Source organism: Patagioenas fasciata, chromosome 11 (assembly GCF_037038585.1).
Source record: "Patagioenas fasciata isolate bPatFas1 chromosome 11, bPatFas1.hap1, whole genome shotgun sequence".
Taxonomy (NCBI): Eukaryota; Metazoa; Chordata; class Aves; order Columbiformes; family Columbidae; genus Patagioenas; species Patagioenas fasciata.
The window spans coordinates 12334567-12349351 of record NC_092530.1 but is presented as its reverse complement, the minus strand read 5'-3'; the positions used below and the strand labels follow the sequence as shown (position 1 = coordinate 12349351).

The following is a 14785-nucleotide window of genomic DNA, read 5'->3' as shown; positions in this document are numbered from 1 at the left end:
TTTCAAGAGTTGAGACTCTTGCCATATTAGTGGTGGTTAACTGTCCCAGAGACTACCAAGTAGTCATGCAAAAATAAGTACATATATGCCCTTACTTTTTGGATGGAGTTCCTCCAAAGCCAAGATCTGTGGGGAAAGAGAAACAGGCAAAATCCATAAGTATTTTTAATTTGAGAGGAGGGAGGAAGAAGCTTGTTTTGATTTTAGTTAAATTTAAAAGGTTCACACTTACTTCCCACTAGATTAGCAAGGGAAGAATCAAGGTCATTTGCCAAAATTTTTCCGCTTTGCTGGTTGGCTAAAGTGGTTCTTTGACTTTGTGGTGGTACTGTGGGTTGCAAAACATCATCTAGAAAGTTAAAAGCTAAACAAAGAACAAAAAAGCAACTATTAACAAAACAGTTACACTGCAATTAGCAAAAGACATCCATAAGCCAGGGAGGTATTTTCTTTATAGAACACTAAATAGTTTGAACTTTTATATATGGAGGTTCAAGATGCTGGAAGTTTTTAAGGCTTAGATCAGCATAGTTCAACCTCATTTTTTTATGGAATACTATATAGTAGCTACTAATCTACTAGAATCTTTAGTTTTGTTTCAGTAGTAACTGATTATATTTTTAAATTAAGATGAACCTCCCGTAAAACTGAGGAAGCAGGTTGTTAAAGATAGTTTCAACGTGTTCTTGTAACACAATATAGTGGTAATTTAATGATTCTGCTAGTACCCTGAATGTACACAACAGTTCTTTTGCTGTATGTTCATAAGGACTTTGAATATATAGGAAAATAGCACCAACCAAGAGAAAGATCATCACCCAGCTATTCTTCAAGGAACACACACACACACACACACACACACAAGTAGTTTTGCATTTTTATAAGTACAACACCTCTCAATGAGGTCAAAGGGAACTCACTATCATGCATCAAGAGCCAACACTGAAGTGATAAGCACTGAAAACAGTTCAACAGAAGCTTACCCGTTAAGAGAGATCCAGTGGGTCACATTCAAAGTTCATTCCCCCAAAAAGAGAGGAAACCATTATTACACAGTATATGAGATTAGCCCAAGCTAATTTTAAAGTAAATAACTACAATTTAACTGATTGCTTGTTATGAGCCCTATAATCAGCTTGCAAACGTGTTAAAATGATTAAATTTTGAACTGCAATAGCAGTTGTGCTAAATTGTTAAGCAACTGTTGCCTGTAGGGTGTAAATTAGTCATAAACTAGTTTTTACCTGTTGTAGTCCTGTACTCTGGTGCTGTAGATTTTCCTCCAAAAACAGCATCGAAGTCCACATTAATTGTTGAAGAGGTGGTACTTGGAGGAGCAGAATGAAGAGAAAAACCTGAAAAGAAGTTTAGAGTAATCAAAGACATGGATGGAATAATACTAGTCATTACAGAGAAACCAGAAAGTTTAAAAAAAATAAAATCCAATTACCATCAACAGTCAGAGGATGATACACAGAAGCATACGTGGGTTTATGACCACTAAAATCATCTTTGTAAAGAGAGAGAAGAAAATAAGGTCAGTTGAAGAGAGAAAAGGGAAGAGAGGACCCAAAAATTAAGTCTGCAGTTAAAAATTTAGACTTTTTAGTAATAAAAAGGATTTTTTTATTTAACAAATTTGAAAAGCTCAAGTAACTCCTGCATTCCCCATTACAAAAGAGAAAGGAGGTTGTGGTTTGAAAGAAATCAGCAAAAATTCCAGCAACATTGAAAGTCTTAGGATGTCTAGGCTGGGCAATCTGAACAAAATATTTCACCTGTAGCAACAAAACTTTAAAGAAACATATAATTCACTACATCTGGAATTAATGCACTACTTCCACTTGTTAACAAAAAGGGAAGATTGGTTCAAACCACAAAAAGATTACATGGCCCAGTTCATGAGCATTATTATCTCCACTTGCAAAAACATTACATGAGGTTGGGGTTTTTTTTTTTTGTTTGTTTTGGTTTTTTACCACTAAAGAGTTCCACCGTTTGTTTGGAGGGAAAAGTAGAATTGATGAAAGGGGTGGTAGATTTTACAGCTTCTTCAACGGGCTTCATGTCAAAGATGTCCAGATGAGGTGGAGAACCAACACAACCATTTGAGGACGAGAAAGGACCTTTCAGATGCAGAAGTGAAGGAAAGAATAGAGAGTACAAATAATGGAAGAGAAAAAACAGACTGAAATGACTGAATATGAGAACCTATAGACAAAGTCAAACTCTAAATATTCCACCTAGTGATCAGCCCATTAAAGATACAAATTCTTAGCTTCAGATAAAAATCCTAACAACTCTATTTAGGGAAAATCATTCTGGTATTGTCATTGGGTGGGAGGGGGAAAATGACAGAACATATATCAGTTAAGAAAGTTAGATATTACATTTTTGTCTTCAAGAATCTACCTTTTAAATAGCACATAAGGGTATCAATTCCACCTATTAAAATACTTACACTTACTTAAACACTTGCAATGGTGTTAACATTGCTTTATTTTAGCACCTAAGACATTTCTTTGCCATCTACCCAGATCACTCTTTGGAGAGATGAGCGAGGGTACAGAGAACATTGTGCCCAAGAAGCTGGGAATGATAGCTTTGTTATAAGAGCTTTAAAGTCACTAACATCTTTTAAATGAAAAAGATACATTAAATATCACTTAATGGAGGGGAAACACTAGTCCAACATCATTTCAGTTACATCTGCTGATTTTTTACTTCCCAGCATTTTTTAACTTTCATTTTTAGTTACATTTCTCCTACCTCTCCCCTTTATTGAATAGCTCCATCATTGCATCTACTGCACATTGACACTACTACTATATGTTGGGAAAAAAAAATAAATCGTTCTATCAGCTCACCTCCCCAGGCACTGCTCGCCGATGTCGATATAGCTGGAGTACTCTGCACAGTTGGAACAAATGCAGGCTGAAGATCAAAAAGGTCACTAGAAAGATTGGGCATGCTGAGTAAGAAAGAGAAACATGAAGATATGTAATAGGCTTTGTATTCTTGCATTAGACAAACACTCATACCAATCTCACTTGCTCTTGGTTCACTAGTTCAATAACAGTGGTAGAAAACAAAACTAGTAATTAAGCACATCTTACTGATTGATATCAAAATTCCCATGAATACACCAGAAAAGCATCAGCAAGAAGTTATTCTTGAGAAGTACTTGAGAAGTAACTAGGATCAGTGCTTTGCAGCAGATTGCGGAGCTACAGGCCAACACAGTAATCCCTGCTTGCTTCAAAAAGCAAAGGAAGTATCTCTCACCTATTTGTTGTGGGTGCTGGCACGGCAAAGAGGTCAACAGCTACAGTGGTATTCACATTTTTTCCTGATAAGGTGCTTGGGGATGCTGATGTGGGAGTGGAATTTGATACTACAGAAATCTCTCTTAATCGCTGCTCCTGAAAGATGATGTACACAGTTTGCATTTTAGTTTTATTAACTTATTAACTCTTTGGTCCTGAAGACCTCTTCCAAGAAGAAATTTTAACTATAGTCTTAATAAAGAAAACAGTTATTCTTCTGTAAAGTCCTGAAAGCAGAAAGGTGATTGAAATTGGAGATAAGAGTATTTGTTTTAAAAAAAGACTTTAAAATTCAAGGTGGGAAATGAGGTTTTAAATAATTATTTAAAAAACTATTTACAGCTGTCTAGAAGTCAAACACTTTTAGTCAAGCTACACATTCTAGGCTCCTTCATAGTCACTCAAACATGTTATTGGACCTTTGCTCCAGAAGACATTCAGAAGTCAGACTGATGATGTGCATCCTAGTAATACCCATGTGGTGTTGCTCTTAAACTAGCAAAATAAAAATCAAGCTTGTTATTAATTTTAGGTTTATATCCCATGTTACTTCTAGATACACCATCTGCATTTATACAGCACAGGTCAAAACCAGGCATACGTTTTATACAGCTTACATTCCAGATATAAAACGTTCAGTGAGCTTGCAAGCTTCCCCACACCATAAATGAAACTTATATCAGCCAACTGAATTATTCTGTTACAACAGCAAGTCCTATTGCAGCAGGAGTGAAACAGTGACATCTGATTCAGCTCCTGAAAACAAAAAAAACAACCCCAACCAAAAAAAACCCAACCAACAACATCACAACACTAGATGAGATTCAAGTGAAACAGTTCAGCAGCAGGCAGCAAGGCACGCTGAGACTGTAGTCTAATAGCAGAAGACCTACTTCACATTATTTTGAAAAATATGCCTTACACCAAGTCAGGAAAGTAAAGAATCTTCAACAGACCTATGTAACTCCAGAGATGAAACTCAACTCTGCATTCCCATTAATGTTTACTTTCACACTCCAAATAGTTTTAAGGCTCCCATAACGCGGCCTCCAGATGACATGAGCAGAGTTGCTTCATTGTTCAGGTCTGTCTAGAGATGTTAAGGCAACAAAAGAAAATTCCCAGCTGCCCCACTAGCATGTGCCTGGGACACTACAGAACTAGAGATTTAGCTTTCAGCAAGAGAAGAATCTTGCCTTGTTCGAGATTTTATATTCTGTATGTTCTCAGGCAGCAGTGTTATAAACAGGTTAAAAGGACCTGAAGGACCAGGATTCTGACCTTAAGAGAGGGATATTACTAGGACTACTCAACAGGTAGTTGAATGTTTTAAGGAATGAAGCAAGACAGACACACTAAATATTTAGTATTTCAAACAGTTTTTCAAACTAAATTATAGAATTATAAATAAGAGCAGTTATAACGTGAGTAGAACAGTAGTGTATATTCTCATTATGAGCAACATGACTGAAGAAACACACTAAAGCCATATTCTATATATCATGGGGAAAAACAATTCCCTCCTACCCAATAATCAGTCTCAAAATAGCAATGCTGTATGTTCAGCTGCTGAGATGTAACCTAGAAGCATTGTATACGAATTTTGTGAATCTTTGAGATAAATAACACTCCAAGGGAGAATATAAATTTTTTTCTATCAGCTGTCTGCTATTCAAATCATACTCTTGGTAGAAGCGTCACTGCATATTGGCAGCCATCACACCTGCATCCTACAGACTTGTGCCTTGGCCTCTCTTAAGATGAGAGTTCTTCCACCATACCCCATTTTAAGCCAATCATAGTTTTCACTTGTATCTGGTTAAAAAAAAATCAGAATACAAAATTGTAAAAAAATATAGTACCTTAAGTGCCTGCAGTCTAGCTTGTTCCTCCTCCAACGCCTGCTGCTTTTCTTTCTCATCCATCCTGCTAAATGACATTCCTGTGTTGGCAAGTGTAGAAACAGCACTGGACAGGGCACTAGCTCTAAAAAGAGTAATAATTTTAAAAAAGTTTCATTAAGAAGAACAGTCGGGTATACATAACTTATCATTTAATCATCAAATGCCATATCTAGTTGTGCGTCATTCCCTCTCCACATCAGTCTTTTCTTCCCTTACTCTGGTACAGAAAAGCAAACACACCAATGAGGGAGGTTTGGTGAAGAAGCAGTATGAATACACAGGATTACTCCCTCAAGCTTCAGTGGGCAGGAACTGGAAAGTGCAAGACACACCAGTTGTCTTTTTTTCCTATGAGGTCATACAGGCTAGACTGGAAATCTATTCCATTCAAGTGGCAGAGGCACAGAAAGCTTGTTTGTACATATTATACATATAACAGTAAAGAACACATAGAAGTTATTCCCTATATAGTATACTTTTTTAGTAGAATACTGTGACAGTAAATCCTCAGACACTTGCAAAAATAAAAAAATCTGAGGAGCAAGACAACAACTCAGGAAGGTAGCTGACATGAATACATTTATCAACATTCACCAAGTTTCTGGGGGAGGATGCCTATGCCAAGATCTCTCACTCTCCAGTCAGAAGTACTGTTCGTATATTTGGAAGTGAATGAAATTCAAGGAGAACACCAAGTGACTGAATCTTGAAAATTCTTATTATGGAGATGACAAATACCAAGCATAGGCATCGTTGTAATTCATTGGGTGCTCACCTGCTGGCAGCAGAGACTTCTTTTGTTTTCTTTCCCTCCACAGAAGCCAAATGCTGTTCCAGTGCTTCGAGCAAGCTGCTGGGTGCCTAAAGGTAAAGTATTTATAAATCACTGCTTCTACACAGCACATCATTGTTTAGTACGCAGATTAGTCTCTTCATTTACTAACAACAAACAAAACCCCACACATCAATAATTGTGCCTTTGGGTTTTGCTGCTATCCTGCACACCTGAATTCTATCTACCTGGTTGTGGTTCTTATAAAAGAGTAGCACCAGAGAGACATGAAGTAAGGATTCCCCCAGAGTAGGTCTGCTGCTGTGTGTACAAGTTGCCTTCTTGTTTCTGGCAACAGTACTTGTTACATTAAGATTAATCCAATAATCACAGCTGATTAAACAGCACTCCCTTAAACTCAGCGAAGTACCAAAATGAAACCTTTGCATTTCTTATTCCCTTTCCCCCATAACAACAAAAACCCATTCCCTTTCCATTCCAATATTTACAGTCAAAGGCTTAAATCAGAAACACTTGACTACAGCAGAACATTAGGTTTGATACAGAAAGCACTCAAGTTCAACCTTGTCCAACAATACTATTGTAGACTGAGCAACTATTTAACACATGACTACTCAATAAACCAATTCAATTACTCCAAATCCTTTGATAGCCTGAAACATTATAAACTAGCAACACCATTTCAAATAAAGTTGTTTTATGGTGGATTTGTCCCCCAGAAAAGCATTATCCATGAGAAGTTTTCAAACATGAAGCTGTTTTTAAAGCAGTGAAGATTTGGAAAACCAGGCTTCTCGCCACCTAAATCCAGCAGGAAGTCAGGCACTGGACACCTCAGCTAAGCCTTGAGAACCCTAAATGAGCTGTAGGTGACCAATACTCACAAGCTTACTGAGACATTTGAGAGCACAGCCACAACACTTGTATTCAGTGTCTGAGACAAAGATTCTTAACTGACAGGTAACAGAAAAGAGCAAGTGTAAAATATACAGGCTAAGGCACACCAGAGCTGCTTTGGTTCCTATGGCAACCAATAAAAAAGTGCCAGTCATAAACTGGCAGTCATAACCTGCCTTCTTTCCGCCATATACTCATATTCGCTAGAGAAAGATTTCTTCCATACCAAAGGAAACAGCTTCAAAGCTCAGAATAAATTTGAACTTATCTTGATTACACAATAGGAATTAATACTTCTCCAAATTGCCCTATAAAAAACAAACTCAATCGAACAAAATAATTAGACTGGCACTTTTGGAAGAGTTCACTGCTTTGCTATTCTAGCCGCATTGGCTTTTAACGACATAGTCCATACTCCATAAAACAAATGAAATAAATCCTACTGGAGATTCAGATGAAGGGGACAGACCTCTAAAGGTTTAACCTATTTGCCAGCTCAGCCCTCCTCATCTGGCAGGGTTTCAGAGACAATAAAGCCTCTTTTACCACTTCCCAACTTTCAGTAGGTCAAACAGATATGATAGGCATTGCTTGGAAGAGAAACAAGCTTGCCCTTGCTAGCACTTCTGTAGCAAAAGCTAGACCAGAGCATCTACTGGAAAGAAGAAAATATTAATCGCAAAAGGCTCTGGCAACCTCCCCTCTGAAATACTGAGCACATTTCTAGCTTCCCACATTCAACAAAGGCCAATTCAAGCTAAAAGAGATGCAAAGAAAAGCAATGAGAATAATCCTATAAAACTGCTTGTCTTCAAGTTGAGGCTTGAGTTGATATTTCTTCCTATTAATAGAGTTATGTAAGCTAAGACAGTGTATTTATCTCAACAACTGGTCACAAACAAATTCAGAATTTAAACTAGACAGCTAAACCCCAAGGGGGAACATTTTGAAATACCTTTCTGGAAAGGTATCAGGGACAAAAATAAAACCCAACAGAACAACCAACACACCACCATCCCCCAAAATAAACAAGTAAAAAACAAATACAAGAAAACAGCAACAACCAAAAAAAAAAATCCCACACCAATAAAAAACAAAAAAACCCATAGCTTTACCTTGCAGAAGGAACAACAGTTTGCAAAAGGCATTGCACGACTCAGCTAGATAATCTTAAAAGCAGGAGATTATACCCTAATTCCAGAAAGTTTTTCATAGTTTGTGGTTTGGGGTGTTGTTTTGGTTTGTTGTTTTGGTTTGTTTTTGTTTTTTTTTTTTTTTTTTTTTTTTTTTCCCCAAAGCCACTCTAAAACTTAAGACTTACCTGCATGGAAATGTATATTCTATACTTATTGCTTCTAAAACCCTCTACATAAAACCCCAAACCCAACAAGCCTGTAACTTCTCTGAACTTTTTCATTGCTGCAGGCGTACAAGAAAACATCAGAGATGAAATCTTGAGTGAACAGATCTTAGCAGTTTTATGTCAGAAAAGACACCTGGGCTAATACAGACATTATGAACTGAAAAAGGTTGTATTTTATGACTCAGCCTCCCTCCTCCCACCCAAAGACATCTGACAGACCAACATCCATACAGAGGAAAATGACCCAGTTGCATTCAGGAACTACAGTAACAGCTATAACAGAAAGTAAGCACCATCATTCTGAAACAGGGCATCCACAAAAGAAAATGTTTGCTTTATAGGAACTGGCAAGAGTGGCAGTAGTGTGAACATTAGATTCAAGGAATAAAAACAGTTATAGACCAGCAGTAATAAAAAACCTCTAAAGAGTTAAAACCATTGTTGTCAGGAACAGCCTAAGGAAACTCTGAAACATGCAAATCCCAGAAAAGAATATACACCAGAAATGTAAAGATAGTTCTTGGAAGACAATTGAATATGGTAGACCAGAATAGTAGAAAAGGACATGATCCTGTCAGAACATTTCAGAAATATAAGCACATTGAAAATTAAGTTTTTGTGAAATCCTTGTATTAAGAAACTTTATCAAATTCTTTTGAAGTGGTACTAAATTGATGTACAATTATTCCACTCATTAAATGACACATTTACTATGGAAGTGGAATGCTTAACAGTGGCGCTGAATGTGCCAAAATACACAGGATGCTGCCATCTAGTACCACAGCTCAGAACTGCCTTTCATTTCTAAGTGCATTTAAACAAAAGAGGTATTCGAAAAAATGTTGTGAGAATAGTAGATAAAGGGTTTTGCTCACCAAAAGTTCCAGATACAAAAAGTAGCAGAATGGACTTAAATCCCCTATTCTCAGTAAATAGTAATAAAAAACCTGTTTTGAAGAGCCTTATAATGATCCAATTACCTGGACAAGTGCACACAAAGCCAGTGAAGTATAACTTCAGACTTGAGTATAATTTGATTAGCATAATACAGAACAGCTGAATACTGCAGTACTAATCAAAATAGTACGACATTAAGATCAAACACCAACAGAAAACATCAAACTACTGTTTTCACTCATTAGCTGCTCTTACCCTACTGGTTACAGTCCTATTACTTTCCTACCACAAAGGCCTAGAAGTTCTTAGAGAGGTTAATATGAATTGCTAGGAGCAAGTACTAGAGATTTGTCCTCTGAAACATGTATCATTTCAGATAGAAAGCAAGCAGTAATGAACAACACTGACAATGGAAGTTTGTGGTTTAGACTTGATTTCCATATTAAAGAGACACTGATGAAGTTTAGGCAAATTTTTACTAGCAGATATTTTTATACATTATTAACCCATGAAATTTAATTTCATGAAGGTAGCATAGGATTTCACATGACTGTTAAAAGTTTACACATTAGATTTTAGCTGCTCAGATTTAACTGTCAGGAGACCTTCTGACAGGAGACCTTCTCACTCTCTACAACTACCTGAGAGGAGGTTGTAGCACAGAGGGTATTGGTCTGTGAGAGGAAACAGCCTCAAGTTGCACTGAGGAGGTTTGGATTGGAAATTAGGAATTATTACTTCCCAGAAAGGGTTGTCAGGCATTGGAACAGGCTGCTCAGGGAAGTGGTGGAGTCACCATCCCTGAAGGCATTTAAAAGATGCATGGATGAGGTTCTTAGGGACACGGTTTAGTGCCAGAGTTCAGTTAGCAGTTGGACTCTATGATCTTGAGGGTCTTTTCCAACCAAAATGATTCTGATGTTAACTGTTTCACACTGACTCCACTTCAACAGCTTGAGTACTCTAGACCTCTAAGGCACTGCAGTTTATTGCCCAAGTCTCCTGACAAATTGCCATTCATTCTACCCATCAGGTTACCCTGCACTACAGAAAGAATACCAAATAACTCTGTCCTGTTGGGTTGGTCCTAGGTTAGAAACACAACATCCCTATGAACTGAATGAATTTGCAAAGAACAACTTTGTGCCCTTCTGTGAGCTATCAGTGTTTGCCATTTACCAGGTGAAAGCATCTTTCTCACCTCCTTTCTGCCCCTCAACTTATCCTCACTAGAAGGTGCTCCCCTGCATTCCACCTTTTAGACTAAATGTTCCAGTGCACAACTTCTATTGCACATGTCCCTCATACTACTGAGTAATATCAAAGCCAGCATTAAGTGCTGATATAGAAACATCAAATCTATTCAGAGCTCACTGGAAAGAAAAAATGATTGACAGAACTAGATAACTGCAATCTTGAAGAGTGTTGGAGGATACTACGTTACAGTGAAATGGAAGGTTTGCCTCATGGCATGGCAAGATGTTTGTGGCTCACATGCCAGTAAATCCTCTCTGACAAAAAACAGTTCTTGAAAAATACTGTTTAAAGCAATAAAACTCACAGAAAAGAATAAAAAACCCCCACAACTTAGTAAGAGCTGTAAACCACAAAGTACTGAGTACATTTTATCCGTGGAAAAAGTCACCGTACATATTTCCCATCTATACGTACATAGAAGAGAACACATTCTCAAGGTGAGTGATTACTATGATACACACCAACTCGTAAAATGCAAAGAATAAAATAATTGGTTTAATCAATGTATGTACACTGACCTGAGTAAGATCTGGAATGTCACCCTGATCAATTCCAACTTGCTGGGTTTACAAAACAAAAAAAAAAAAAAAAGAAAAAAAAGAAAAAAAGTACATTACTACATGCAGTGGCAATGAAAATTTAAAAAAAAGTGATGCCTGAATGTTACATAAAATCTAAGATCTTCAAAATGAATATTAATAACTTTCTGAACTGTTACAAGTTTCACTAGGAACACACCTGAGATATCACAAGTGCATTGAATTGCATCTCAAAGCAAAGCCAGCTTTTCATCCAGCCTTTTTCCTGCAGAAATATTTACTGGGAGCATTAGAAACACCCACATTGTTTACTGGAACTGCTTCTCCATTTTTAGCAGTTACAGTAAAGGAAAGCACTGCAAATAGACCATACCATTCCAACCATTCATTTTGGACCATTCATGAAATTTATAACAACACTTCAGAAAGTTTACTAAAGGGTACCAAAGAATCTCACTTTATGTTAATGAATTTATACTATACAATCATTAAAATATCTGATCCATAGAGCAATTCCTAGTACAGTGAGGTTAAGCAAACATTAATCTGTTTCTGAAATTGTTTTTATGAATATAGACTACTGTACCAGTACACACAGCTAAATTGTATGCTCTCCATAGGTGTAGACTTACTTACCTCTGCTACTTTGAGGAATTCTGACAATTTGGTCATTCTGGCTAAAAATTTTTTGTAAATATCCAAGCCTTCTTTGCACTGGTTCTTCTTCATATCAAAATATCTTTCTGAGGATGCAAATAAAACTCTTGTAAGATAACACACTCCCCAGCAAAAAGCTGACACAGTGTTATAAAAGTTAATTTGAGACAAGCTTCAGAGAACAGACAGGAGTAACTCAAAGCTATTCAGATATTAAAGCTGATCTATTACAAAAGTTGTCAGGTGTTCATGTAAATAAAAAGAAAAACATTGATTTTTCTATTTCATACATTAGAATATAACACAAAGCTTAACTAAGCATGGATGTGAATCACTGCAGTTGTTAAATTAGGTATTATGGGTAATATTTTCAAGAAGTCATCTTTTTAACTGGCAATGAGGCAAATTATTTTATCACTTGAAAATATTCCTGGTATATATTTACACTTATAGACCCAGTTTCAATACATTTTAAGGTTTGCAGGTGGGCTCAATATCCAAAAGACATGAGAATGGCTACTGAAGTGGCACATACACTGAGTTGACCTACTAAAAGGAGTATCAACCACATCCTTCATTTTTGTTATATACTTATGGATATTTCATCGAGTAAAACTAATGTACTAAGAGAACAGACTGATCAGATGTCTTCTTTCACAAATTTACTTAAATAGTCATTATAAGGCTTTGCTAAGAGCTTATTGCTCTTGAACAAAAAACCCTGCAGGTTATCTAGCAGGGTCATGTAGGTTCAGGTACCAAGTAAAGGTGAATACTCAAGCTACAAAGTACAGGAAGCCAGAAGTCAGTCACACTGTGACTATACGAAATACTCAAAATACCAGGTATCTCACTAATACTTTTACAGTCCAATTGCAAAGGCTATTCACTGCACATTTACAGCATCTGTTTTCACCTCACCAGTCACCCTTTCACCTCAACTTCTGTTTCAAGATGTATTCTTCTAGGTAGCAGTGTACATTTAAGCCTATGCTAGTTGCCACTGAAACCAAGACAGGTATAATTTAATGGAAACGGAGCAGAGACTATTTATTAGGAAATTGCAGTCAGATATTGTCTATATTCTGTAGTTCTCTGAATATCTTTCACAAAAGTTGAAATGCTAAAAAAAAAAAGTCTCACATACCTAAAAGATTAATAATCCCCTCATTGTATGCTGCAAAAAGTCTAATGGAATCTTTAAAAAGGAGCATAAATGCAGCATTTATAACACCATTTGTTAGTTCATTTGGATTTGCCTGTGTAGAAAACAATAAGAAATTAAATTAGTATTTAACAGTATAATTAAACTCTCACTTCAAAATAAGAGTGTTACCTAACACAAAGCTTAAAGTACTTACATCAAAATCAAGGAGTGCATCTAGCTGGTTCTGTATGATTGGGAGGGTTTTCAGAAGCTTTTCAGGATTCATGGTTCTCATCACTCCATCTATCCTACAGAGCAGAAGATACATGTTTATGAGTTACCTAGAGACCTCAGCATATTATGCTGTTTCAACAATACTATATTGCTTCAAAGGGCCAAAAGGAATACCAACCTATGATCAGCCCAAGAACTAATGGTATCTCCCTCCCGCCATGAAAGACCAAACAAAAGCAGTAACAGTCTTACCCTCTTTTCATTTTGGTGAAGTCAACTGCTACAAGTCTATATGAAAGTGCTTTTTCATTCAAGTATCTGCTATATCGTCTAATGAAGGTAGACATATCATAGCCTACAAGTTAAGCGTTTATAAGTTAGACATCTTGAAGAGGTACAGCTTCTTTTAAGTTCTTTTCAAGAACTATTCTCCTACCAGTCCCTTTTACATCAATTTGCATAAAAAGCCCTTCAAAGGCACTTTCCAGAGCATTGAGATTCACTCTTTTTCACCTTGAGATGTAACGTTACAGTTTCTTCCCAACTTGCTAAGATTAGGAAAGCATTCATTACAATTATTGGAATAAACACATTAAAATATTAGGCAAGAACCAAGCAGCTCTTAAGTTACTTTTGAAATTAAGACTAAAAATGTATTCCTAGTAAAATGCTAAAGACTTTGGTAGCTTATCTGCAATGCCTCCAAATCCACATAAAAACCCAAAAATGTTTTCTACCATCAGCAAGCAATTGGAAGACTTCTCAGAGATTTGGAGGAGTTCTGCCTATTTATATAGAACCTCCTAGTTCCCATTCCATGCACCTTAACAGTAAACATTTACTCCTGAGGCACTAAAACGCGATGACAAAAATAGATCATTGTGCTAACAGTCATCAGGTTTATTCTAGTCAGCGTTGAGTTCACTTCTTAAAATTTACAGCTGCATATGCACATGTCACATACACTGCAGACAAATTTCTAGCACTCAACTAGGTAACTCAGAATCTCACTTTCCTTGTGCCTATATTCTTGGTTGTTAGGTACCTCATTCAATATAAATCATAATACCCTTTCATTTAAATGTCATTTATCTCCTATAACATACCGACACAGGCACTATCAGAGCAAAAAAAGCAGTAGTTAATGCCTTCAGTGAAAGATCCTTACCCTGCATGGCACTTTTGTCCAGGTAGTTATTTAAATTGAACAAAGTGTTTCGGGATGCAAGATACTGGATAAAGCGCTGTTGGTGAAGAAAAAGTTGAGAATATTTTTGTGAGAGTCATAACATTTAAGCATGTTACAAGAAAACCACACTTACCTTGTAATTGTTTCTGGTAACCTTTATCAACAACAGAAATTAGTTAAAAGGGAAAAACGTAACTGAAAACTTGAAACTACTGATTAGAAACCCTCTGAAACCCAAAATTCTTTTTGGCAAAAATATAAATTTAAACTAAATAAAAAGACATCCCTGCCTGTCAATAAAAGACTAATAATCCTAGAGGAAGCTGCTTAGGTTAACTCTGTAGTTTAGGACAAACAAGCTGGAAAACACTAAACAGAAAAACCACTTGCATGATGCAAGCTCTCAAGGTTTGCACAGCTCTACTGCTGCTGTAGAAGTGGGAGACAGGCTTAGTTAAAAAGTTTTAAAGTAGTAAGTAACAATAATGCTTCTAGAACTGTGGTGAGCAGTTATAAGTTGGGTTATAATGACATATATATATATATTTCAAAAATATATTTATATTTCTTATAATGCAGTGA

The 14785-nt window shown here is 36.5% G+C and overlaps 1 protein-coding gene across 11 annotated transcripts in view; it reads right to left on the bottom strand.

Annotated features, from left to right (window-relative positions):
* The window catches only part of LOC136106091 (phosphatidylinositol-binding clathrin assembly protein-like), a 33541-nt gene that overhangs the window by 8098 nt on the left and 10658 nt on the right, over positions 1-14785 (bottom strand). For 4 of the 11 annotated variants that reach the window (XM_071813448.1, XM_071813449.1, XM_071813450.1 and 1 more), the window contains exons 3-17: positions 14183-14258; positions 13267-13369; positions 12995-13088; positions 12781-12892; positions 11613-11719; positions 10956-10997; positions 6006-6091; positions 5189-5312; positions 3286-3422; positions 2868-2971; positions 1980-2126; positions 1451-1510; positions 1245-1355; positions 233-364; positions 96-126 (exon numbers count right to left, since the gene is read on the bottom strand). In XM_071813448.1, coding sequence (XP_071669549.1) covers positions 96-126; positions 233-364; positions 1245-1355; positions 1451-1510; positions 1980-2126; positions 2868-2971; positions 3286-3422; positions 5189-5312; positions 6006-6091; positions 10956-10997; positions 11613-11719; positions 12781-12892; positions 12995-13088; positions 13267-13369; positions 14183-14258 — 1466 coding nt within the window. The remainder of the gene's footprint in view (positions 1-95; positions 127-232; positions 365-1244; positions 1356-1450; positions 1511-1979; positions 2127-2867; positions 2972-3285; positions 3423-5188; positions 5313-6005; positions 6092-10955; positions 10998-11612; positions 11720-12780; positions 12893-12994; positions 13089-13266; positions 13370-14182; positions 14259-14785) is intronic. The other 7 variants (XM_065846145.2, XM_065846149.2, XM_065846150.2 and 4 more) reach the window with 5 other exon arrangements.